This window comes from Amphiura filiformis, chromosome 16, assembly GCF_039555335.1.
Source record: "Amphiura filiformis chromosome 16, Afil_fr2py, whole genome shotgun sequence".
Classification (NCBI taxonomy): Eukaryota; Metazoa; Echinodermata; class Ophiuroidea; order Amphilepidida; family Amphiuridae; genus Amphiura; species Amphiura filiformis.
In genome coordinates this window covers 36,113,391-36,141,192 of record NC_092643.1, presented here as the reverse complement: position 1 = coordinate 36,141,192, position 27,802 = coordinate 36,113,391, and the positions used below count along the sequence as shown (strand labels likewise).

The 27,802-nt window shown below is 35.9% G+C and overlaps 1 protein-coding gene across 9 annotated transcripts in view; it reads left to right on the top strand.

The window, feature by feature from the left end:
- The window catches only part of LOC140135932 (uncharacterized), a 304,873-nt gene that overhangs the window by 219,130 nt on the left and 57,941 nt on the right, over positions 1-27,802 (top strand). The window contains exons 7-13 of one of the 9 annotated variants that reach the window (XM_072157623.1): positions 4,019-4,345; positions 5,559-5,813; positions 10,203-10,442; positions 12,290-12,529; positions 14,295-14,579; positions 18,270-18,548; positions 18,737-19,015. The exons of 6 other annotated variants lie outside the window; for them this stretch is intronic. In XM_072157623.1, coding sequence (XP_072013724.1) covers positions 4,019-4,345; positions 5,559-5,813; positions 10,203-10,442; positions 12,290-12,529; positions 14,295-14,579; positions 18,270-18,548; positions 18,737-19,015 — 1,905 coding nt within the window. The remainder of the gene's footprint in view (positions 1-4,018; positions 4,346-5,558; positions 5,814-10,202; positions 10,443-12,289; positions 12,530-14,294; positions 14,580-18,269; positions 18,549-18,736; positions 19,016-27,802) is intronic. 2 more of the 9 variants (XM_072157624.1, XM_072157620.1) reach the window with 2 other exon arrangements.

Below are 27,802 nucleotides of genomic sequence, written 5' to 3'. Positions count from 1 at the left end.
TATTTTATTCAAACTAACTATTCTACAGCATTTTGCTCACTCAACTGCCCTCAAACACTTTCAGTTCAACATAAATTGCGCGTGTTTATTTAAAAAGGAAAATAAGATGAATTGATAAATAAATAAATACAATTAAAATTAAATACTTACCGACATTTAAATAATTTCATATTGCAAGCTGTAAATAGGGTAGTAGGCTATGTTTCCGATTATTGGTGAACAAATCAGGTCTCAATTACCGGACCTTGTTTTCGCGTAAATTGACCAAAATAGGTCAAAAATGCATTTTTTGAGCGACACCATGCGTAGTTAATTGCGTACATGGATATTTTGGTGCGTACCAACGCGCTGGTATACACGCGCGATCTGATGCCGGATAAGCGTTCGTTTACGCATATGGCCACAAAAAAGGAATTGTCTGTTTACGCAGGAAAGTTTTCACTGTAAAAAAGTTACCTAAGAAGTTACCATAATAGGAACAATTATTCTAATGGTGTCGATTATTAAGATTTCATGCCTTAATATTCTTACTAATTTGGTGTATTTTGGTCATAAACGGGTGTAAGAAAGACTCCCATTCTGCAATCTGCAAAGATCTTGGACCAAAGAGTTATCAAGTTAGTAAGTTACACAAAGTGAGGAATTTTCAGCTTTCACCATGTTCACCTGACTCGATCGACCAAAAAGAGGATTTATTAAACATGTTAAAGCGAAGCGTTTGACACCATGGCCGGAAGTGTTTGACTATAATAGGCCTACAATTATTATAGGCATAGGCCTACTTAGCATGCTTAGTGCCATTTACCGAGAGGAAACTTTTTTTGGTCACAAAAACTATAATATGGAATTATCTCGAGGAGGATTCATATCACAAAGCAGTTCAATTAAAGCAAAGTTAAACACTGGGTTGCCTATATAGGTGTAGAAAAACGTTTGGCCTATTAGGCTATGATATTATTTTTGTAAATGTATGACACATTTTTTTAAATTGAATAGTTTTGATGGTGTTGTCTATATCGCATGCATTATGAATTCAGTGCACGTAGTAGGCCTAGGTCTTTACCCTATAACACAAAATGCTTTACAGATTTAAATGTTGGATTATAAACTTGCCGTGTGGTGCGTTTCATTATGAAACGTTCTACAAACGTATAACCTTTAATAGGCCTATAATATTACGGTAGTGGTTACCCAACATTTAGGCCAAAATATTATTAAAACGAATTAACCAATTTATCCAACACTCGTTTAGGCCCAATGTTTAAAAAAAAAACTTGATTCTGTGTTTGTTGGGTAGGCCTATAACTTCATACCATTGGACCCTACTGTCGTAAGCCTACTTTGGGGGAGGGGTCCAGGTCCGTTATCAGTGGAAGCACGCTGGCAAAATTTGGTTTGCAGGCCTACATGGTATATTTAAGCGGCCACTTTTCTTGCGCTCAGCAAACATTGTTTTCTTTATTTTGTGGCCCTGGTTATCGCCGGTGCGCAAAAATAGCATTGACACGCACAACACGCATCGTTCTCTGCGATGTCTGCAACGCAACGCCGAGCGGAGTGCGGAGTACGCACGCGTTGAAAAGAGGCGCAATAGTCGAGTCGAATCGGGTGACGACGGAAAACCCTTAAGAACTACTGAACCATTACTAGGCTTGTTTGTACTCATTTTAATGCATTTTTCATGCTGATTCCAAATATGGTCATGAAAATTTACATTTCTGAAATTTTTGAATTAAAACAAAAATGAAACTTGTCGTCTGCGGTCGACACCCGCGTGAAGAGAGTTAAGGTATAACAAGAGTATAAGATCCTAATTCTTAAATTTGAGAAAACTGTTTTTAGTTTTGTGTCTTTAGAACACAAATATGCAATTTTCATCGATTTGAAAATTTAGGGAATAAGTTGTTATGGTGGACAAAAACAATGGCATGGAAAATCACATTAGACACTTGTCTCGAAAACTGCTCATTTTTGCAGAAATCTCCCGTACTATTTGGATTCCATACACCATGTCCTTTCTACTTTTATGTACCTTTATTGATACAATACAAAACAGTGTCTAAAATGTTCCATGTTGAGTGATCCTGCGTACCCTCCTTATATCCTTATTGGAAGCAAGTTAACTGATGTCATTGGCGTATAAAAGTGAAAAATTAATATCATTAATACATAAAATAAATATTTGCAGGATAACTTCTGAACCACTCGAAGCCTATTCCGCGGATACCAAGGAAGAGTTTAGATAAGGAATGCAATGATCTATGGTATCAAATGACTTCAAGAGATTCCATTCAAGAAGATGCTAAGAGTATATCCAATGATAGCAATGATTCTGTCATATGCTTAAAAGATTTCGGAAGAAAAAGAAAAGTTTGTATGGCAACCAATCTGATTTTAGCTTTTGAATTAGGGACCGTTCATTATTTATAGGGGCGGGAGGATTTCAAAATTGAGTTACACAACCCCTCCCCCAAATACGTACCCATCAATAGCATATTCAGTTATCATGAGTATAGGTACTTGTGAAATTTAACAGTTTACAAGGGTACGTCTCGCAAATCTACTCACAGAATGGTTTTCCTGAGATAAATGCGCGCAGCGCACGGCAATTGGCATTTTGATACCAAATGGGCCAAAATGGGGTTAATTTGTCCAAAAGGAAGATGCCAATCGTAAGTTTGGTCACAATACATCTGTTGACTGAGAAGGGGAGGGGACTGACTTGCCACCCTGGCCTATTGCTAATCTCAAGTGATGCTGATGAACAGCGGCATAGATTTCTTTTTGACATGAGGGGAACTTTGGGGAAGGGGTTGGAAAAATGTCTTGAAGTATTATGTGAATCTAGCACCATTTGGAGACAGATTAAGTTTATGGTACAAATGCGTGTGAAGCGCACAATGATGTTGCCATATTGAAGCTAAATGGCCAAATATGAGGTAAATATTGTAGTGAATCATAATCATAGTGGATAATTGTTCAATTTTACCTGACCCCTATCAGGAAAATAAAATCACATATCCCCCCTGTTTGGTAAAGTGAACATGCAACATATGAAGGCCAATAAAAACATTTAGCACAATATATTACTTGGTACACTTGTATATAAATATATATCAAAAATGTAATTGACTGATATCATGCATGGTACGAAGGAAAATTCATCATGGCAAAAGTTCAACTGATGATAAGCTAAAGAAGAGCTTTTAAGGTTATCAACTATTTTAAACTGTTGCGATTTGGTAGCATCTTGTGAATGGTAGTGAGCTTTGGCAAAAATTGCATTGATCATTTCATAGCGAGTTTGTAGAAGAATTCAAATATCACAGCTATACTTTTGTAGGCCCTTAAGTTATGTTGTAAAGAGGGCTGAAACAATAACACATTTGTAAAACGTACATAACTCATTAACTACAATAAAATAATATATTGATTTAGATAATGAAAATCGACATAATTGCCCCTGGTTCTTTGGATGGTACAAATGTACCTGAAGCGCGCAAACAAATTTGCCATATTGCAGCTGTAAATGGTTAAATAGGGTTTAATTCGGAACAAATTTGCTCGAAGCTCGATGACTGAAGCTGAAATGGTCAAATATGAGATTGATTTTGTAAAAATCATATTTTACCCCACTCACTGTGCCGGGCACAGTTGTCTCGATGTGTTTTACTATTCATATTTCTCACAACATTTGATTGTTTACCATGCTTACCAAGGGAGGATGCTTTCATCCCATTTACTCTTGGACATCGTTAGCCTCAATATTGGACACGTGTAGCGCTGTTGGGCTATTCGGCGCCATAGACACCAGACGTTGTAAGTCGATATGGATCTATATAGTACTCGATCTCAGTGTCCACTGGTGTTAGTACTATATATTAAAGTATCTTTTGATTTCCATATTGATAAGTTTTGCATTGCACCCATTAGTAATTTGTATGTCAACTTGTGAATTTAAAACTATAAGTCAAGTTTGGCAAAATGATTAAATATAACTATGACTTTTTACTTTCAGCACCAGCAGCGGTAGCCTGTCCGGATCCTACCAACGCTTTCGTTCAAAATCGTCTCAATCCTTTGTCACCAAACTCCGCGGCTCTAGTCAGCTTCAACAGTCCATCACTCTCGAGTTTCCCCAACAATGCTAATGTTCAAGTGACATATAGATACAGTAATTTCAATGTAATCCCAGCAGTTAACAACCAATTCTTGGCGACATTTCAATCTACACAACAAACGCATTCTTTGAATATTCTGTCATGTGGATCCAATACAGTAACGGCCACTGCAACTGATAATCTTGGTAATACGGCAAGCTGCACATTTACGTATTTCAGACTATGTGAGTATCTTGTTGCTATTAGGTATCTACACACATTGTCAGACTACACACTCCGGATTTAAGGTTATTCATTATTTTAAACTGTTGTGATTTGGTAGTTCACAGCATCTTACAAATGGTAGTGAGCTTTGGCAAAAACTGTATTGCTCAATTCATAGCGAGTGTGTAGAAGAATTAAAATATCACAGATATATTTTTATAGGTGTTGCGGTTCTTGAGTTACGTTGTAAAGAGGGCTGAAACAACAACACTTTTGTAAAACGTACATAACTCATTAACAACAATAAATTAAGCAAGTTTGCAAAGTTTATGATTTGCAGAATGAACTTTTGCAAAACATCAACGTGCTATTTTTCAATAATATATAGATAATGAAAATAGATTTTTAGGTTGCTTCGATCAACAATACCTCGTCTACCCTTAACCATAATAACAAAACACTGTTGTGATTTCTTTGCCAAACATTCTCTGAACGTTTACAACACATCTATACCTCATTCCATCAAAAATAGCGATATTCCGCTATGTGACGACGTGAACATTTATAATGGAAAAAAGAAGCCGTCTTTTCATAGTCAGGATAAACTGCTATTTGAAAATCAAATTGAAACACAAAAATTATTGGTAAAATACATGTTAAAACATGTTAAGATAAAACTTAAGAAGCCGCTACACGTTCACGTTCAAAACATGTAGCTAAATATCCCTATTATAGCAATATGCATGCAAGTACTTGAAGAACATTTAGCTTGCTACGGACACCTTTGTGAATCTTTTTTGCAAGACATTCTTTGGCATGAGACTTTCAATTATTATTATTATTATTGTTATTATTATTATTATTATCATTATTATTATTATTATTATTATTATTATTATTATTATTATTATTATTATTATTATTTATTGTTATTATTATTATTATTATTATTATTATTATTATTATTAGTGTTATTATTATTATTATTATTATTATTATTATTATTATTATTATTATTATTAATATTATTATTATTATTATTATTATTATTATTTAATATTATTATTATATTATTATTATTATTATTATTATTATTATTATTATTATTATTATTATTATTATTAGTGTTATTGTTATTATTATTATTATTATTATTATTATTATTATTATTATTATTATTTATTTATTTATTAAATTACACCACGTTTTCTATTTTCTATTTTCTATTTACAGGTGTTGCATGCCCAAATCCTGGAAGTTCGACACAAGCGTTCAGCGTTTTTGATCGTCCCACTTTCAACTTCCCAACAGATGATGTGACCTATACATACACCTATAACGGCCAAACAATTGGTACATTCCAGTTCAATCAGGCAACATCACACTTTCTTCAGGGATTCCAAGTAGGAACCAATGCGGTAACTTTAGCTGTGACAGATACAAATGGAAATAGTGTGACTTGTACATACAACTACGTTGTTACAGGAGGTAATCATTAGTTTTATGCTCTTTCAAAGTTCAGAAACATGTGAACTGCTCTTTAGAAACGTGTATGCATATACGAGGTAACAGCACCATATCGATGGTTGAGAGCCATAAGGCTACGATCACATAGAAGTATACTATTCGGGTATACGGTGCACGTTTTGCAGGTGCACGCGTATAGCTCAAATCGAGCAATGCAATTTCATAGTACCGGGTCACATAAGGCTACGATCGCATAGAAGTATACTATTCGGGTATACGATGCACGCTTTGCAGGTGCACGCGTATAGCTTAAATCGAGCAAGGTACTTTCATAGTACCGGGTCACATAAGAGCTATTCGAAAAGGCCGTATAGTATAGTATACTTACTAGTGGGAATCGTGCGTGTTCGATTTTAGTGCAGCGTATACCGTCCTAATTTTAAAAACTTAAACCATATGTGGGTAAATTCATTTTTTAATAGATGCACTATCTAATTCTGCACATTATGACACCTCATTGAATGCAATGTGACCTCAAGAAGTAAAGTTACAAGCATTTGATACTAGTAAGACGAAGAAAATGGGTAAACTGACATACTCGCTATTCGCTATACAAAATACGCTCATTCGATCAGGCTGAGTTCACATAGTATACTCATATATGAACTCAGCCTGATCGAATGAGCGTATTTCGTATAGCGAATACCGTATACCGTATACTTCTATGTGAACTCAGCCTAAAGCCTCAACTCAGAATCACTTGTTCCCACAAAATGAGCATAAAGTCGCTAAGGAATTGTAAAAAATACAGTTCATTAATCATGACAAAAAATCAATAGAAAACAAAAGACATTGTGGAGGAAATGTTGATTTTTAAAAACCAAAGCACGGAGCCAACTTTATGCTCTTTTTGTGAGAGGTGGTCATAGCGAGTTGCGGCTTTCTGGTTCTGAACCCTCGATATGACCACTTCACCGTTCAATTGTCTGATTGTCGTTGATCTCATTAGGCGCGGATTCTATAAAATAAAACCACGGGTCCTGAACAAAACAGGATGCGAGAGTGTCTAGAGATATATCCATGTTAAGCAAAACACCTGAGTTAGATTATATACTAACATTAATTTTGTGTCCATTTACCTATCGTTTGGTTGATAGGACGTCATACGCAAACTAGTCTTTAAAATTTTGGTATTCATTATTATTATTATAGGGGTTATGGCGCCCATAGCTAGATACGAAATGGCGATGTCCCACACGGAAATGATAAATTGCTGACCTTAAACCTTTTAAATGCAATTTAAAAATAGATAACGATATGTGGACTATACCACGTAGGTCTACACAGTGCGCCAACTGCATCCAAATTGATACACTGCAATAGATTACGCAAATTTAATTGTATTGTTATGGTAGGCATGAAAATCACATTAGGCACTTATCTCAAAAACTGCTCATTTTTGCTGAAATCTCCCGTACTATTTGGATGCCATGCATCATATCCTTTCTAAAACGTTATAATTTTATGTACTTATCATCAATACTTTTATTGATACAATACAATTTTAGACAATGTCTAAAATTTTCCACGTGCCCCCTTATATCCTTATGGGAAGCAAGTATACTGATGTCATCGGCGTATAAAAGTGAAAAATTGCTAGTATGAATTGTATCATTAATATCTAAAATACATATTTCATGATATTTGCAGGATAACTTTTAAATCACTCGAAGCCAATTTCGCGGATACCATAAAGTAAGAGTTTAGATAAACATGATAAAGGAATATCGTGATATATGGTATCAAATGGCTTCAAGAGATTCAAGAAGATGCTAATAGTATGTTTTTTCCTGTCCAATTCAGCAATGATTCTGTCATAATTATGCTTAAAAGATAGCCATTTCGGAAGAAAAAGAAACGTTTGTATGTAAACCAATCGGATTTTTATCTTCTAAATTATATCTTGGACTTGGAAATACAATTATAAAGGAACATACAAAATATGAAGACCAATGAACACATTTAGCACAATATATCACTTGGTACGCTTATATATATAAATGGATATCAAAAATGCAATTGACTGATATCATGCATGGTACGAAGGAAAATTCACAAGGCAAAAGTTCAACTGATGATGAGCTAAAGAAGAGCTTTTAAGGTTAGCATCTATTTTAAACTGTTGCTATTTGGTAGTTTACCGCATCTTGCGAATGGTAGTGAGCTTTGGCAAAAATTGCATTGATCACTTCATAACGAGTGTGTAGAAGAAGTCAAATATAACGGCTATAATTTTGTAGGTCCCGTGGTTCTTGAGTTATGTTGTAAAGAGGGCTGAAACAATAACACATTTGAAAAACGTACAGAACTCATTCACAACAATAAAATAATATATTTGCTGCTTCGACATACCTTATCTACCCTTAAATACGTGTATTAGCCTTCAAAACGGGTTCAAAGACAAACTTACATAAACACTACCTGCCGATCTAACATTGCCTCTGATTGGTCAATTACATGATATCTTCACTTTAATCACCAATCAGAATGGAGCTTTGCAAATAATTCACCCCAATTTTTGTGTGGTGAAATTATTCTAACAATGTTGCTGATTGGTCCAATTGATAATGAAAACTTCTTTTTGGTCAATCGGCAGGTAGTTCTCATGGGGTTAAGGAATATCATCCATCTCCAAGTTACATTCATCACTAATTTTGAATGGTGCATAAAAAGGGGTGAAGTTATATGTAGGATCATAAGGTTATTATTTAGGTAGAGATTGATGTCGGTCCTGCTGTCTTGAAAATGAAAATACTTACACAACATTTCAAAATCATTTTGTGTTGAACATGACCAGTGATTATACAGATCGTTGCTGTGAAACTTGAAAAACAGCAACTTTGATACGATATTGTGTATTTCAATAAGGAAGATCCAATTTAAAAATCTAAATTTCATACGAACGCAGAAGTGGGGCCTACGTAGAAGTTGGATCAAAAAACAAAATTACCAATAGAAATGACATTTATATACGTAGTGGTAGATAAAATGAATTAAAGTTTTAACTTCAACACTACACTATTTTTCGCTCACCTGGAACGTTTTCACTAATCCGACTAGCGTCTTCAGCAGATGGCGCAAGATATCAACACAGATAGTTTTTCACTCTTAGAAATTGAGCAGGGGAGTGCAGCTTAATCAAGGGAGTGCAACTTAATCGTGGGAACACAAATGGCAAATTTGCGCATTGCGTCCTTCATTATGTGATCAATTAGCTTAAAATTAGCTTTAAAATTCCAAGTTCAAACACGGGAGCAAAAGTAGCTACGTTTGAATTGCAAATTGTTGCACACTTCACGCGCATTTGTCCAATTTACCGGTTCATACCTGATCATTTTAGCTTCAATTGGCATCGGCAAAGTTTCTGCACTTCGCTTTGAAGTAGCTTAGAGAAACTTAAGCTGGAAGGAAAATGCCACTTTCAAATTGAAAATATACGCCCGCTTCGCGCGCATTTGTCTCCTTCAATGTTCATATTTGATCATCATGATCAATGGCAGCTATACACGCACCAGTCCCTACACACCCACAGTTGCTATATAAATGGATTATATTGGCATAAATAAGGGCGAATCCACGCAAGCATCTTAAAACAAGGACAGGAATAAAACACAGTTCTACAATGACTCATTAGTTTTGGTATGCAATATGTTGCTTTTAGATTATAAACATGAATACTAATTGATACCACTATAATAGTCCTATAGTTACCGGTACGATTCCAACAATAACATGTACGTCATTGTTTTGTTTTTATAGCTTCACTTGGCATCCAATGTCCACAAAATATAGCGGTTTTTGCTCCTGTAGGACAATCTGGTTCCCAAGTGAATTACTCACCAGCAACAGCTTCCGGGGGTGCTACAAATAAGAGAAAGAAAACCTTAATGAAAATTAAAGATAGCGAACCTTATTTAAAATTAGAGATAACGAACACGTTATCTCAAAATTGGCAATTTCTCCGCGCTTCGCGTAGGAGCAATAGTCGTTACGTGAATACCGTAAAATTCCGTCTACAAGCATATATATGCCTCTAAACGAGGTTTTTTTGACACAAGAGACAAGAGGCAGACACTCTCAACAAAAACGTTATTTGGAGTTTGAACAACTATATTACTGATAAAGGCGGCTGTACAAACATGTATATTTGTAAGACCAATCTATTGCGATGTTTTTGAGAAGGGTATTGGCCTTTCATATCTTTCGTTAAAAAAACCCCTCGTTTAGAGGCATATATGCTTCTAGACGGAATTCTACGGTATTGAACTTGAATATTAATGGATACGTTTATAATAGTCTTATAGTTACGATTCCAACAATAACATGTACGTCATTGTTTTGTTTTTATAGCTCCACTTGGCATCCAATGTCCACAAAATATAGCGGTTAATGCTCCTGTAGGACAATCTGGTTCACAAGTGAATTACTCACCAGCAACAGCTTCCGGGGGTGCTACACCTTATAACATTCAGTACAATCCACCGGGTAACTTCTTTGTAACTGGCCAAACAACAGTCACCGCAACTGTCTTTGATGGTAATAGCAACCAGCAATCCTGCACATTTACTGTCACAGTAAACCCAAGTACAGGTAAGTCAAAAAGAAAAGATATTTAACTTTAAGGATGTGCACTTTCTTATGTAAATTATAAATTGTTCCGTATTTAATAACATAGGTAGTTTGTGTCAAAGATGCAGCAAGACATAGTAGCAAAATCGTGTTATTTAACTTCAAATAAGGTTTGCTTCAATCTCTAACTTTATTCAAAATAAGAGAAAGCGAACCTTAATTAAAATTAGAGATAGCGAACCTTATTTAAAATAAGAGATAACGAACACGTTCATGACGTTAGCTCCAAATTGCCAATTTCTCCGCGCTTCCAGTAGGAGCAATAGTCGCTACGTGAATATTGAACATGAATATTAATGGATACCTTTATAATAGTAGGTATGTCACAGTGGCTGCGCAATAATTCTGCCACACTGTGCATGCAAGCATAACAGTGAATTAAAAAGCGCGCGCATCAAAGTCGGCTGATTTTAGGAAAACATCAAAAAAAAAAATGAATTTCCTTAGTATGTTCCATTTATCCCACCTGTTTGAAATTTTAATATATGGTATGCGAAACATTTCTGAAGCTAACATTGAATCCGAAACAATTAAATTTTGCTTTGTTCAAGAATTACTGCCTGTTTAATGGATTTTTTGACGATCGCTCATAAATCAGTAAATATAGGCCTATTGAAATAGTCTGATCTACCACCATTTAGCTAAAATACTAATCTTTCTTAGCATGCAAATTATTTCCGTCTACATTGAATGAAGCACTTGAGGAACACTAGTTAAAACATAATATTATCAAAGATATTCCACAGGGAGTAGTTTTCCAAACCACAATAGCTTTAAGCCATTGTGTGTGTCCAAGGCCATACTAGTTTTGTATACGCGCTAGAGTGAAATGGCAGTTCCTTTTACCATTTGCCCTCCTACGTTAATCCAGATAACAAAATGTTAATTTTAAGTCTCATTGCAAATGAATTTTTATTTTTACTTTTCGGATTTGGCTTTGAGTAATGGTGATACATACCATGTTGATAGTAAAAAAGAAAATTCTATTCCAGACACCATCAAAATGTCAAACTTTGTATTTTTTGTATTATTTTTAAGTAATTAACTGCAGTTTCTTTATTCAACATCATAACAGGTTCATACTTGACAAATTTATGGTGAATGAATAGACTTTCATTAAATATTAAAAAACACCAAAATTACTCATGCCTAATTTACATAATAATATCATGAATACATAATTAGCTGTAATTAGCTAATTTGCATAATTAATTACTTTTTGTGTATTTTTTGTTATCAATTGAAAGAACTTCGTATACATATGTGTGCAAAAAAACCGCACCCTGATATCATGTACGGTTTTCCACTGGCATCAATTTTGCATATTAATTAGCTGAACATAGTCATTTTTTCAGCTTTAATTTGTCTGCAGATTGGCCGAAATTGCTAAAATAGTACATTTGGTTAATTTATTATAATTATTCAATGATAAATTTTTAATTTTGTTTTCTTTAACGAAGTCAGGAAAGATAGGCATTTAACCTGTGATACTTAAATTAACGCTGCTTTTTCAAGCAAGCGTCCAAATAAACCGTCAAAATCTCGGAATGTGCCAATTTTGTCATTGCAGCCATTTTGTGGCAGGTTTTTATTCCATTTACGAGCATCTTTAAATTGACACTACATCACAATGCATTGGCCGATTTCAATTCCGTTTTTTGATTTTTGATGCTTTAATAAAGCTCATTCATGTAGAAACATTAAATAACGTGTTTCTGCTGCGCTTATTTTTGATGTGATATGCCTAATAATAGTCTTATAGTTACGATTCCAACACTAACATGTACGTCATTGTTTTGTTTTTGCAGCTCCACTTGGCATCCAATGTCCACAAAATATAGCGGTTAATGCTCCTGTCGGACAATCTGGTGCCCAAGTGAATTACTCACCAGCAACAGCTTCCGGGGGTGCTACACCTTATAACATTCAGTACAATCCACCGGGTAACTTCTTTGTAACTGGCCAAACAACAGTCACCGCAAATGTCTTTGATGGTAATAGCAACCAGCAATCCTGCACATTTACTGTCACAGTAAACCCAAGTACAGGTAAGTCAAAAAGAAAAGATATTTAACTTTAAGGATGTGCACTTTCTTATGTAAATTATAAATTGTTCCGTATTTAATAACATAGGTAGTTTGTGTCAAAGATGCAGCAAGACATAATAGCAAAATCGTGTTATTTAACTTTAACTAAAATTTATTTAAAATTATAGATAGCGAACCTTATTTGAAATTAGAGATACTGAACCTTATTTAAAATTAGAGGTAACAAATCTTATTTAAAATTAACAATATCGAACCTTATTTTAGATATAGCGAACCTTATATAAATTAGAGATAGCCAACTTTATTTGAAATTAATTATAGTGAACCTTATTTGAAATTAGTGATATCAACCCTTTTTTACTTAGTGATATCGCACCGCAGAACAAACGATCCTTATTCCTAATTGATATAGCGAACCCTTATCTGTATTAAAAATAGCGAACATTTGATCCCCATTGGATTTACACGTTGTTAGTGATAGCAAACCTTAGATATAGCGAACCATAAGGATTGACCTTTTCGGTAAATCCCATAAGCCTTTGCGAGTACACCTAAGAACTCGTCATTCTGCGTCACGCCGCTCCGCGCCGATGCACACATCGTTTATCGAACATCGTTACTGCGCATTGCAAGTCGGCGTGACGTCAAATGACGAGTTCTCAGGTGTACTCGCAAAGGGTTATGGGATTTACCGAAAAGGTCAATCGCGGACCGTCGCCTACATACTAAGCAAAATCGTTTTCATGAGGACTAATAAAATTATCCTACTTCTGCTTAAAAAGGACGAAATACTTCCAAGGCCGAAATGATATTGAGCTAAAAAACTTTTAGAATAGAATATGTTAATACATGTAGTAGTATAAAAGAATATGTTAATACAGATATCAGTATAAAATATATGGATATCGATCATACCCCGGGACTACATGTACATGAATTCCACTGTATCTTTAAAAAAAAAATACCCGTTTTGGAAAAGTTCCAAAAACGTGAATTTCTGCTCACATCTTTCGGTCCACCATGGACGTGATTGATACAAGACTAAGATAATACAATCAGTGATTCTTTAAACACATTTCATAAATCTTTCCATAGCATTATATAATCAGTATACGCTATATATGAGGGGGTATCAAAAAGTTTTTGAAATCACCCAGAAGTGAAGGAGCTATATCAATGAAAATTTGTCTGTGTAATCACCGGTCCTTATGTACATTATGGTACAAAAAGGGTCTTATTAGTATGTGTAATTTTTTAAAAGGTGGTGCTAGATTGACGGTAAGCGCAAAACCTTTTCATGATAAGATCCTCCACTTTTCTACCTGTGGCCGCATCATCCCCAAGTGATGGACGTCCACTTCGTGGCTTGGTGAGGGACATGTGGCCAGTTTGGAAATTCCTTTTTCAAAAAGTAACAGTGCCACATGATGGGCAATCATCACCATAGACAGTCTTCATTTCATCATAGATTTTCTGGGCATTTTAGGCCTATAACCCTTCAAATGCAGGAACTTAATTACACTGCGGGCCTCAATTTTCTCCATCTTGCAGGTTATGCGCACACCGCCCATCTAGCGCCACCTGTAAAGAAAGTAAACATACTTATGAGACCATTTTTGGACCATAATGTACATAAGGACCAGTGATTACACTGTCAAAATTTCATCGATATAGCTCCCTTACTTCTGGATGATTTCAAAAACTTTTTGATACCCCCTCGTATTAATAGTATTTAATACATTTTCAATGTCTTTCATTCATACAGCTCCTCTAGCTATCGAATGCCCACCCACCGTCCAAGGGCAATTCCAATGTGGAGCAAATACCGCATCGGTGACTTTCAACCAGGCCACTGTATCGGGTGGTCAAGGCAATATCGGTGTAGTCACATACACCAGTTTTCCAACTGGGGCAGTTTTCTCAGGAGCAGACGCCAGTAACCAGGTTACCGGAACATTCCCATCTTTCAACAATTTTTACCAAGTTACTGCAACAGTTTCTGATTCAGTTACGACTGCGCAATGTAATTTTTTTGTCCAACTGACACAAGGTAGGGCGTTCTTCTTGCCCGGGGGTGTCACTCCCATTGTGGCCTGTACACTATCCGCGATAATAAAAACGCGTAAAAAGGGTAGTTTTTCATGGGTAGGTACGATACGCGCGTATCGTGTTTAGGGTGTCAAAAACATGAAAAATTGGAAAAAAAGGGTAGTAAAATTGCAATTGCTAATACGCGGAAATGAAATTCAGGGTATGAATTTTGATACAAGGAATATAATTCCTGTGTAGGGTGTGAAATTTTGTGGTTAAATCCTTGTTTAGGGTGCTTTTCAAAAGTTGATTATCGCGGATGGTGTACAGGCCACAATGGGAGTGACCCCACGGGTCTTCTTGTCATTGATAATGTAATTTTGGTCACAATTATGTAATTTGTTCAACTTGATGTAAAGTTTAATCCTATCGATCTATTCTTCGGCTGAGCATGAGATCTTGTGGTCGCCAGCTCCTTACGAATTGAGCGTACCGATCCGCGTGTATTTCCTCATGCAGAAATAAACTAGTCCGCTCGTATTTCCGCATACGCCAAATTCATCCCCGCGGGATCCCACCAAAATAGCTCCAGAAATATGATGATGATGATCCTTTCTGGATATGGCTGAGGATGTCAGAAATACTAATTTGAATTTTCAACGCCATTTAACAGGTGTGATTTCAACGAAACATGATGACCGGAACATGATGAAGTAAGAGTACTGGTTTATCATGTTTATGCAAACCTGATCTGGTACTGTATCTAATCAGCTACAGAAATACCTTATCATCAAGTCATACCATACTTTATTCAAATTCATATTTAATTTAGTCCAAATGAATGTAAAGATGAAGTTTCCTTTGTTTCAAGAATAATCTTATAACTTATTGCGTAATCCTATTCATTGTATTGTTTTACGGCAAATTAATAAAACCTCATGATAGATTGTGGGTAATTCAATAAAGAAAAAAGTTATTTATTTATTATAACATAAAAACTATAACACTATCAAACTATACATAACAGACGTCTACATCATTTTACAAACAATGCATAAAGGCACACGTTACATAAATAAACTTCTCAAAAAAGTAACTAACCCCCCTTAAATAATGGCCATTATTCAAAAAATCTGTAAAATGCGTTGGAAGCAGAATATATTTCTGCAAATTTGACATCTCATTTGTAGCAATTGACTAAATATTGAAGTCACAGCGTACATTTAAATCAATGTAACCCAAGATTTTAAAGTTGCAGTAAATTCTATTTGTATTCAGTATAATGGAAGGAAATCTGTGTGTAACGACATGTAAGTGTTTTTATATTGTTGTTAAGTGCAACTTTCACTACATTAAGGGGTGGGGTATGAACGTTTGGACAGTATTTTTTGTGGGACATGAGAGCACATCAGACATATCAAATTGCATTCGGAATACGAAGAATGTTCTTCTGATATCAAATAATTTTGATTTTTTGAAATTCGCGATATAATACACATTTTATGGCAAATGATTAAAAATTGATATTTTTGATATTTAACAGTCCTCGAAGTAAACTTTATGAATCTAATGATATGTACTTAAAGTGTATGTAGCTGGGATGAAAAGCCGACGATCAATTGAAAATGTTGACCTTTCGCATTAAATATATGGATTTTTTCCCCCAAAACACTAAAAAATTAAGTCTTTTTGGGAAAAAAATGTATACCTCCAATATGAAAGGTTAAAATCGTTACTTTTAAAGCAAAATGAAAATAGATAATTTATTACAGAAAACGTTAAATGTCGATATAAAGGGTATGTGAGGGTCAAGGGTATAAAAGGTTTCAATAACATTCAAAACATTCTAACATAATAGACTTAAGTACACAAAATGTTTGCCAAATTATATTTTACTATAGCATTTCGAATTTTGGTTTAAAATGTTGTTGCATTATTTTTTTTTTATTTTAACACGTTTTAAAAAAGAGTTTTCATGATTTTTATTTAAACCGACATTAATATGTTATCAAAATGTTTTAACTAAAAACAAAAACACATGCATTATCATGTTTTAAAAGAAGTTGGTGTTTCCTGAATAGTATCCATAAGCAAAACACTTTGACAGCTGTTTAATGCAACGAAATAGCAATGGCGAAAAATGACGTTGCACGAACTGCTGTCCTTCGTCCAAAACAGACAATTCATACCGCATTATGTCGTAAGATGACACGATCTTGCCTAAAACGCAAGATGATTTTGGACGGCATTCTCCACACACAAATGAATAGGCAATCTGCCCGTTCGAATTTGCGTCGAAAACAAAAATCGAAATTTGTTCACTTCTTCTTGTCTATACTAATTCAAATTGTAACCCCAAAATGGATTTTATTACATGTCGGACTCTACTTGTTCTATTTAGATACTTTAAGTGTAAATTTAGTATTTGTCGGTTTTTGATCCGTGTCTGATGACCGGTGTTAGTATTAAATTCTCAGTCCGATATTGCTTTTTGGCAACTTTACTGAGTATCCTGGTAGACGTAGCTTAGGCAAGTTCCCTGGCAAGCATTCTAAGGGTATCATTTGGAAGATAGTACTTATGTCTACGAATAATTGCAATGCGTTTCGAGATATTAGAAGATTATGGTTTACATATTCATGTAATAATTGAATAAGTACAACACCAATATACTTGAAATTATCAACTCTTTCAATTGTATTACCATTGTTTGAAACATCGATATCAATGATTATCTTCGTCTTGATTATCCCATGACTAGAGTCTTAGCTGGTGATAGAACTTTCACAGTATTTGCATCAAAAGAGTGGAATAAGCTACCTGTCTATATTAGACAATCTTCATCTACAAATATTTTGAAAAAAAGCGCTTAAAACTTATATGTTCCCTAAACATGTTCTTATTGGTATTGTACTTGTATCGTATTGTATTGTATTGTATTGTATTGTATTGTATTGTATTGTATTGTATTGTATTGTATTGTTGTAGTATTAAGGTATTTTGTAAGCGATCTGTGCCTTTTGGAAATGGCGCAAATGCTCTTTGTATTGTATTGTATTATATTATATTATATTGTATTGTATTGTATTGTATTGTATTGCATTGTATTTTATTGTATATATTATCATCAAATTTATTCAACATATATCTTGTACCAGTTTTTATTTTCTTGACATTCAAAGTGAGATTATTTTCATTCAACCAAGAGGTAACATTAGACACATTTTCATTTAATTCTGATTGAAGAATTGCTACATCATTGGCAATAAATATAGGAGTTGCTTATATAAGTTTGGACATGTGTAAACATTACAGATATGCCAGAGAATTTAGGAAGAGGTTTGAAAAAGTAAGCCAACAGAAACAAATTAGTTCGATCTTTTAATCGACCTTCGATGCTTGGTCGATCCTTATTATTTATGAAATGAATTAATTTACTGTTGTTAATTGTTATAAAATAGTAATTTGTGCCTGTAATGTTTACCAATATATATTTAGCGTTAATTCTGATTAATTAGTTGAAAGTTCCTTAATAACAAGCATCGAAGCAGCATCGACAGTCGGTCCAAAGATCGAACACATTTGTTTCTGGTATTTTAATAATAATAATAATAAACCAAATTAATTTTAAAAGATCGTGCATTATGGCTCAAACCGGGGTTTCAATTTAAATGTTGGTCCTCTTTCATAATTCTTGCATTTTATTCAGCTGACATCGTGCCTCCAACCATAGTATGCCCCCAGCCTGTACGTTCCAGTGTACCATGTGGTCAGAGCAACACACAAGTTCAATTTACCCGCGCTACAGCAAATGACCTTTGCGGAGCAACAAGTATTTCATACAGTAGTGGCAACATCCAATTTATCGAAATTGGCAACAATCAAGTCACCGGAACATTTCCTAATGGGGTTACTACTGTGACTGCAACTGCAACTGACACCAGTCAGCTGACCAATACGTGTCAGTTTTCTGTAACTGTGGAACAAGGTAATTTCCATTATATTGGGTATTCTGGGCGCTTCACTCTTGTTGCTTCTAAGCTGCTGTGAACCACTAATTGGCCCATGTAAAAAAGTAATCAAATTAATTTTTAAAGATCGTACTTTATGGCTTTAATCTAAATATTGCATTTTTTGCATCACCATCCTCTTTCACAATTCTTCCATTTTATTTAGCTGACAACCAGCCACCAACCATAGTATGCCCCCAGCCTGTACGTTCCAGTGTACCATGTGGTCAGAGCAACACACAAGTTCAATTTACCCGCGCAACAGCAAATGACCTTTGCGGAGCAACGAGTATTTCATACAGTAGTGGCAACATCCAATTTATCGAAATTGGCAACAATCAAGTCACCGGAACATTTCCTAATGGGGTTACTACTGTGACTGCAACTGCAACGGACACCAGTCAGCTGACCAATACGTGTCAGTTTTCTGTAACTGTGCAACAAGGTAATTTCCATTATATTGGGTATTCTGGGTCATTGTTTAATTGCAATCGTGATTATTGTTTTTCAATTCCTTTAACAGTACTGTCCGACTGATACCCAGGAAACATTGCCGGGCCAGGCAGCATGTTGCCTACACGGATAACATGGACTGCTGTGAACCACTGATTGGCCAATGTAAAAAAGTAACCAAATTCATTTTTAAAGATCGTACTTTATGGCTTTAATCTAAATATTGCTTTTTTTGCATCACCATCCTCTTTCACAATTCTTCCATTTTATTTAGCTGACAACCAGCCTCCAACCATAGTATGCCCTCAGCCTGTAAGTTCCAGTGTACCATGTGGTCAGAGCAACACGCAATTTCCATTATATACATGTTATATCGGGTATTCTGAGTACTTAATTGCAATCGTGATTATCATTTCAATTCCTTTAACAGTTGTTGCTCCTAAGCTGCTGTGAACCACTGATTGGCCCATGTGGTTGTCTTTTATTGTGTCTTGGTGCCTATATAAGTTCTTGACCCGTGTCACTCCTCATATGGGCTATTGTTCTAGCATTATGGTGATTTTATAAAATATCGGGGGAAGTTTTGCTTTACACTCATGGCTACATATAATTTAACAATTTTTTACTGGGCGAAAAAAATTCCCCTTGAGGAAAAAAATTCAAATAACAAAACAATTTTCAACGGTTTTATGAAGATTTACTTTAAATATGCAAATTACCATATTTTAATTACAATTGCTGAAATAATACCACTGATTGTTCATCCATAAATGTTATATGATATAAAAAGAATTTTTGGCAGGCCGAGAGGTGAGCAAGCGATTTTGGCGGGCCGAGGGGGGGAGCGATTTTACCCCGGGGCAAATAATTATTGCACAGCCCCTTAATTGTTGAGGAATTTGTCGAGATACTCCCAGAATTTGTCTAAGACACATCATCTCGAAGACAAGTAGACGATTCTCATCTTCATTTTTCAAGGTCCAGGTTTCTGCCCCGTATAGCAGGATGGAGAGAACAAGCACTCTATACAATTCATCTTTGGTTGAGCGGCGGATGTCCTTTGCACTCCAGATTGGCTGTATTCTTTGAACCGCAGCTAGCGCTTCACCAATTCTGTGTTTGACATCCTCCTTGCATGTTCCTCTGCCCGAGGCAGATGAAATCATTTACTTGGTATAGGTTTTGTCCATTGATATTGATGTTGAGATGGATTTCTTGTTTACTAATGACTTGAACTTCTGTTTTGGAGATGTCGATCGTGAGCCCTAGAGTGGAGCTATTTTTGAATACTTTGTCCACACAGGTTTGGAGGTTTGAAATAAGCTGGCCTTGGATATGTGCTGCTATGACGATTTTGTCAGTTGCATAAAGCATAACCAGTTCAAGGAGAATATTGAAGAGGTTGGGCGAAATTACGCATCCTTGACGTGTGGAACCATTCTGAAAGGTCACTCTCACTGCATTGTTGGATTTGCTGTAAAGTGCCTTAAGCATATTGATTATCTTCAGTGGAAATCCGAAGAAACTGAGTGCTTTCAGTTCAGTTCAGTTCTCTCCATATGGAGAGATTTTATTTCACAGTATATATAGGCCTTCGGCCTTACAATACAATAAAGTACAGTACAATATATTTACCCATCACCAGGGGGCAAAAGAGTTTGCCTGATTTTATGAGCATTAAAAATAAATTTTGATAATGAAATTATAGTTTGTTGATTTCTAGACTGAAATAGAGTAATAAAATAATTGAAATTTGGAATACACTCTGGCAATAAGCGATTTCTTTCATTAGCATAAGCAGGACATTTTAATACAAAATGATACAAATCTTCAATTTCACCAGTGTGGCAGATTTTACAAATACGTAAATTTCGAGGAACCTTAAACCATATTCCACGAACATATTCTAACTCAAGAACACCCAATCTGGCTTTGGTCAGAAGTATTTTATGAAATGGTTTCTCCAGCCACAATAAATAGTCTTCCACCACTAGATTTTCTTTGATTTGAGTATAAAAAGTAAGTGATGAATATGTACTTAATGCATTTCGCCAATTTTGTATATCAATATCTTTACATCTCTGTTTGAAAACATCAATAAAATAATTTACATTGTCAACACCTTGAGCAATCCATATTTCACCAAAACCGTAAGAGTACAGAATATTTTTGATCTTCATAGCCCAGCATTCTTTACCATTCTCTGCCTTTTTGTATTGAAACTCATAGCTTTGTCTTAAAAACCTGTTATTATCCAGTGGTAAAATGTAAAACCAATACTTAATACAGTTAATAAGTGAATTTACCAACAGTGCATTTCTACCAAGTTCACCACGAATGGCACAGTGTGGGATAGATTCACATGATTTAGATACACCAAGAACATAACGACAAAACTTAATATGTACTCTTTCAATTATCTGGGACTCAGATGTTCCCCAAAGTTCACTACCGAAAAGGAGTATAGGTCTTATTTTTGTGTCAAAAATCTTGAATAGAACATCCACAGGGAGATGACTATAGCTTTTCAAAATCTTTATGAGACCAAAGAAAGCTTTGTTAGCTTGCGATGCAGTGGATTTCTGTGCATTAAGCCAGTTCCCATTACTTGAAAACACATTACCTAGGTACTTGAAGGTATTGACCACTTCTATTCTTGTTCCCTTATAAAACCATTTCTCAGCACGTTTAAGAACACCACCTCGTTTAAATACCATGATTTTAGTTTTATCTATATTTACTGAAAGGCCCCATTCATGACAATATTCTGCTAGAACATCAAGTTGTTTTTGTAGACCAAAGATAGTGCCACTTATAAGAGCTAAGTCATCAGCAAATAGTAGATGACTGATAAAACATTGATTTATCGGCACTTTTCAGTGTCGTCAGAGTTCAGTCGTGTACTCAAATCGTTTATAAAAAGTTTGAATAAAAATGGTGACAGCAAAGAACCTTGCTGAACTCCAGCCTTACAAGAAAAAACATTTGTTATACTTGTAGATGTTCTGACACAAGCATTTAATTGCATATACATTGAACTCAAAACATTAAGAACATTACCAGTAATACCATATCGTTTCAGCTTAAATAATAGAGCATCATGATTTATTAAATCAAAAGCTTTACGAAAATCTACAAAGCCTATATAGACCCTTCCACGCTTCCATGAAAGATATTTATTGATAACTGTATCCAATATAAAAACATTATCTGTGGTTCTGAAACCTTTACGGAAGCCGGCCTGTTCTTGATGGAAAACATTTTCAGCCTCAGCCCAAAAGTTTAACCTTTCGAGCAAAACTTTAGAAAAAACTTTACTCATTATAGGAAGTAAAGAAATACCACGGTAATGCTGGATCAGTTTTATTCTCCTTTTTAAAAATAGGAATAATAAGACTGGATGCCCATTGGAGTGGAAATGATCCAGTGGTCAAGATCAGGTTGCAAAACTTCACCAAAATATCACTCAACTCATTAATTGGACTGTTTTTGAAAAATTCGGGTGGAAAACCATCAATACCGGGAGCCTTGGCATTTTTAAGAGCATCAATACTCGATTTAATTTCCTCGGGTGTTATCTCGGCATCAAAAAATGCAGTCCAATCTGGATGGTGATTTAGTTCACCCTCAACTTGGTTTTGCAACGTGGGCTCCCCACCTGGTATATCAACTCGAAATAGATTTTCAAAGTATTGAAACCAATTTGTCTGATGAAATCTCACTGGAAATTGATGTTTGACTTCCCTTCAATCTTGACCAGAAACCTTTACTGTCGCGATTTTTCAAACAGTCCAAAATTTCTTTTTGTTGCTGGTTTTTGAATTTTGTTTTCTTTTCCTCAATGAAGTTTTTATATTCATGCTTCGTATTTTTGTAATCAGTTAAAGCTTCTTCAGAGCGACTTAATCTGAATAATCTGAGTTTGTATTGAACTCTATTTTTAAACCTGATACACTCATCGTCAAACCACGTAGACTTACAATGTGCCTTACTTTTGTTGTTCATAAAAGGGCGTTGCATAGCTTTCCCTACATAAGCAAAGATATCTGTCAAAGCAGACAATGCTTTGTCAATTTGTACCAAGTCTAGAGCTCTTTGAAAAGCATGTTTCATTTCATTCACCTTTGTATGCTTCCACCTGTTAACAAAAGAGTTGAGTAGATTTGGTTTCCACACATATCTATGTAACGAGCTACATGCTGTCTGTTGCCATGGGTCCGGCATATCAGACGGTACAGAAGAATTACCCACTATGAATGAAAATGTAATTGGGAGGTGATCCGATTCAATTCTTGAGTGGATATCAACATTGCAGATCTTTTGAAAGGTGGAAACATTACATAACACATAGTCTACAACACTTTTCCCTTGATGGCTTATGAATGTATAGAAGCTTGATCGAATAGCATTAATTCTACCATTTACAATTTTTATACCCGTGTTACAGCAAAATTCAACAATTCACGACCATATCTATTTACAAAATTGTCCTGGTTTGATCTTTTTTGGGAGGGGACATCTTCATCATACACATCATTGTCCCAACCCTCGGGGCATTCATCCGAGTCAATGAAATCATTGAGAATACCTGTTCTTCCATTAAAATCACCAACAATAATAAAAATGGCATTTGGGTAATCTGATAAATATTGAGCATATTCAGTCTCTAGAATGTCAAGTACATCTTTCCATACGCCCTCTTGCCATACCGAATCGAAAGCCTTCTCAAAGTCTATATAACAACAAAATAGCTCCTTTCCCTGTTCGAGATATTTTTCTGCAATTTGTCGCAGTGTAAACAGCTGATTCACAGTCGACCTTCCTGGGCGAAATCCCGCTTGAGATTCGGAGATAACTTCTTCAGCTTTCTTTAGGATTCTTCTTTGGATAATTGTGGTGATAAGTTTGCCTGCATGGCTTAGTAAACTAATGCCCCTATAGTTACCACAGTCCAGTTTATCCTTCGTCTTGTAGTGGCTCTGCCCCAGTCATCAGGAAATGTTTCATTTTTCCATATCATATTGCAAGGTTTGTGCATTATTTCCACGCCTATTTCTCCGGTAGCTTTTAGTTCTTCGGCAGTCACATTGTCATAGCCAGGGGCTTTGTCATCGGTGAGTTTCTTAATCGCACTGATAACCTCTTCTTTCAGGATATCAGGTTCTTCCTCATCCATAACCATTTGAGGAATGCTATCGGTCATATCAGAGTTTATTGAATTTTGTTTGTTGTAGAGTTCTTCGTAGTTTCCCTTTCCAGCGACTTTTCACGTCTTCTAGATCTGTTAGCACTTGTTTTTAACAGTTTGCATTTTAATGCTGGGTTTATTTGTTATCTTCTTCATGGTGGAGTAAACCTCCTTTGCTTTGGTAGCTTCGTGCGCTTTTTCTACATTGATACAGATGTCCTTTAGTCATGCACCTTTGCATCCCTTGGTTTTACGTTTTATGTTGTTCTTCGCTCAGACTGATGACCTCCTGGCTGATCCATGGCCTTGGTTTTCGTGGTTTTTTGAAACCAAATACTTTTTTTGAAGTGTCACTTATGGCAGATTTGATTCCAATGCAGCATATCAACATCAGTGTCATCATCATTGAGTAATGGGGCAAACTAGCCCTCGATTTCAATCTCGTATGTAGTCCTTGTGTCTGGGTTTTTGAGTATGAAAATGTCATATCGTTTGGGGTGGTTGCGTGTTGGCTTTGACTTGATCTCCGTCATCACCATTTGGTGGTCAGATCCAACATTTGTACTTGGATAACTTCTACAGTTGGTAATAAGTATTTTCCACTTGGTGTTGATCATGAATGTAATCAATTTTGTTGTGCGTTTTGTGGTCTGGAGATTCCCATGTCCATTGCCTTTTGAATTTGCTTTGTTTAAACATTGTATTGGTTATGCACAAGTCATTTGTTGCACAGAAGGTGAGTAATTTTCACCTCTGTCATTGCTTTCTCCAAGTCCGTATTTTCCCATGACGGTCTCCCATTCTGAGTCATCGCTTCCAACTTTGGCATTGAGATCGCCCATGATAATTAAGATGTAATTTTTTGATGTTTTGTCAATTTCTCTTTGTAGTTGGTCGTATAATTCATCTACACAGGTCTCATTGTCGGCAGTATGGGGCATACACTTGGATGATGGTGATTGCTCCCGTCTTTGTCTCCTACTCCTTTCCGGTGTATTGATACATTACCAGAACTAAGAATTTTGTAGCCATCTATGGTAAACTCCCCAGATTCTTTCCAGTGAGTTGATCCAGCCAGGCCAAGTATTTCCCATCTGAACTTTTGCATTTGATTTAGTAGAATTCAAGATTGCCATCTTGGTGTAGTGTCCTAACATTCCAGGTGCCTATTCCTATATTACATTTAGTAGTTAGTAAAGCCATCTTTTCCTTTGGTGCATCGGCGACATCCCTTCAAATTGGGGCTCGGCTTGGTGTTGATACCGCTCTGGGAAGAGCATCAAACCTTACAGTTAGCTTTAAAGCGGTAGCTTCATTAGTCCTCTTGAGGTCCATCGGAAGAAATGGCGGGTAAGTATTAGCAGGGGCTTTCACCCTGGTGCTTTTTGGCGCTTCATCGTGATTCAGTTTTCGCTCAGAAAGTAAGCTAGGCGGTTGAGACTTGCCTCTCCTAGCCACCATGGTCTGTCCTTCGCCTACTGAACAAGTCAGTTGGCTCACAACCCTCGCCACTTGAAGGTAGACCAGGACGTTTACCCATTATCTCACAAGTCGGTTGTCCCCTCACACTGCATGCTACACTACTGTCTCCTCCAAACATAATTACAGATTAACAATCTTAACAGCAACTTTTATAATCCTCAACAGTTGATGACCAGGATCCCAGTATTACATGTCCAGAACCAATAAGTTCTCAAGTTAGCTGCGATACTGCGTTTGCACTTTAAACCTTTCGGCTCGACCTTTTGGACGGATTTGTTTCCCTCTGTTTTTTTTGTAATAGAAACGCATATGTACGGTACCAAACACAAATTAATGTTGTGCTTTACACGCTTATGTCAAATCATGACTGTTTACAGGTTTCACCGGATAAAGATGACTGAATCAAAGTTGTTTATATTCTTGTTTATATTACGCACATTAATGTACACGCAAAGCCACCATGAGTGTCAAAGCGTCGCGTTGTTGTTTATAATGGTATAATCAGAATCCATTGATCTTCTCCACAACCCCGAAATGACGATCGCTGATTGGTTGCTGAATTTCCAAATAAAACTGTTTTCAATTGGCTATAGGACGTGACTTGTGTAAGTGACCTGAAGTGACACTAAACATCATAGGCCCTCCATTATTTGTAGATACCGCAAACGCAAAAAATACGCTAGCTTAGCAGCCACCGAGACGCCGATCGTCTGATATCGCCTTTCATGTACGCGACGTGCAGCGCGTACTCACGTACATTGTGTGGCTTTATGTAACCGCATAGCTGTCCATCAACTGCTGCATGCGCTGAAGCCAGCGTTGATTGACAGCAAACTTTAACGCCAGTATTTTTGGAGTTGATGTTCAGCCAATTAGAAAAGACGTACTATGAGGTTCTCGCCAGACGGTTTGTTTAGTGACGAAGGGGCACAAATCGGCTGGGACCGAGACTAGTGCAGATCGTGTCGGTCTTGTCTGTGCGTACTGTCATCGTCGGCGTCTTTGTCCCTTTTGTGACATTTTTTCATCATCCTCTATAATGTCACTGGTATTTTCATACAGATCACCAGAACCCAGTTTTTAACCCCCTGAGCATTACCTGCCGATCTAACATTGCCTCTGATTGGTCAATTACGTGATATTTTCACTTTAATCACCAATCAGAATGGTGCTTTGCAAATAATTCACCCCATTTTTTTTGGTGGTGAAATTATTCTAACAATGTTGCTGATTGGTCCAATAATAATGAAAACTTCTTTTTGACCAATAGGCAGGTAGTTGTCCAATCCTGATGTGTCCAATCCTGCTTACAGTATTCACTCAAAACAATATTCTTTTTAGAAATTAGAAGTATTTGTACAATCATATTAATGCTTTACTTGTTCGTCTGATGATAATACAATCTGCAACTGAAGACCTGAGCGCAAGAAGACCGTAAGTCCACTTGGCCCCTCAACATTTATACACTAAAGTTACGTATAGTTTCTTAATAGGCTTTTATAATGTTTAATACATGTTCCAGGGTGATAACATCATGAAAGATTTGTTTTGGTCCCTGAACATGTATAAAACATTACCAAACTATACGAAACTATACGCAACTTAAATGTATACATGTTGAGGGGCCAAGTGGACTTACGTTCTTCTTGTGCTCAGGTCTTCAATTGTTAATTATTTTTGTGTTTGAATGCAAAATAGGTAGATTAGACTTGGAGATTTAGAAAAAAACCGTGAAAGTGAAAACCCAGTGATGTTACACGTTGTGTCCCACGTCGTTTATACTTACAGGCACTAACTCGAAGCAATCTTCTTTTTATGAATTAGAAATACGTGTAATTAATGCTTTACTTGTTAATTATTTTTGTCTTTGCAAAATAGGTATATTAGACTTGGAGAGTAGAGGAAGCTGTGAAAGTGAAAATCCAGTAATACTCTTTCACGTGGTTTCCCGCGTTTTGTCTGCCTACATTAACTTGAAGCAATTATAAATACATGTATGATTTTGATTTAAACTTTTATTCCAAACACAAAGAATTAATTCTTACCTCGGAATTTTCAGATGGTACTCCATCTTTCATCAGCGAGTGAGTGACTGTATCAGGTCATGAT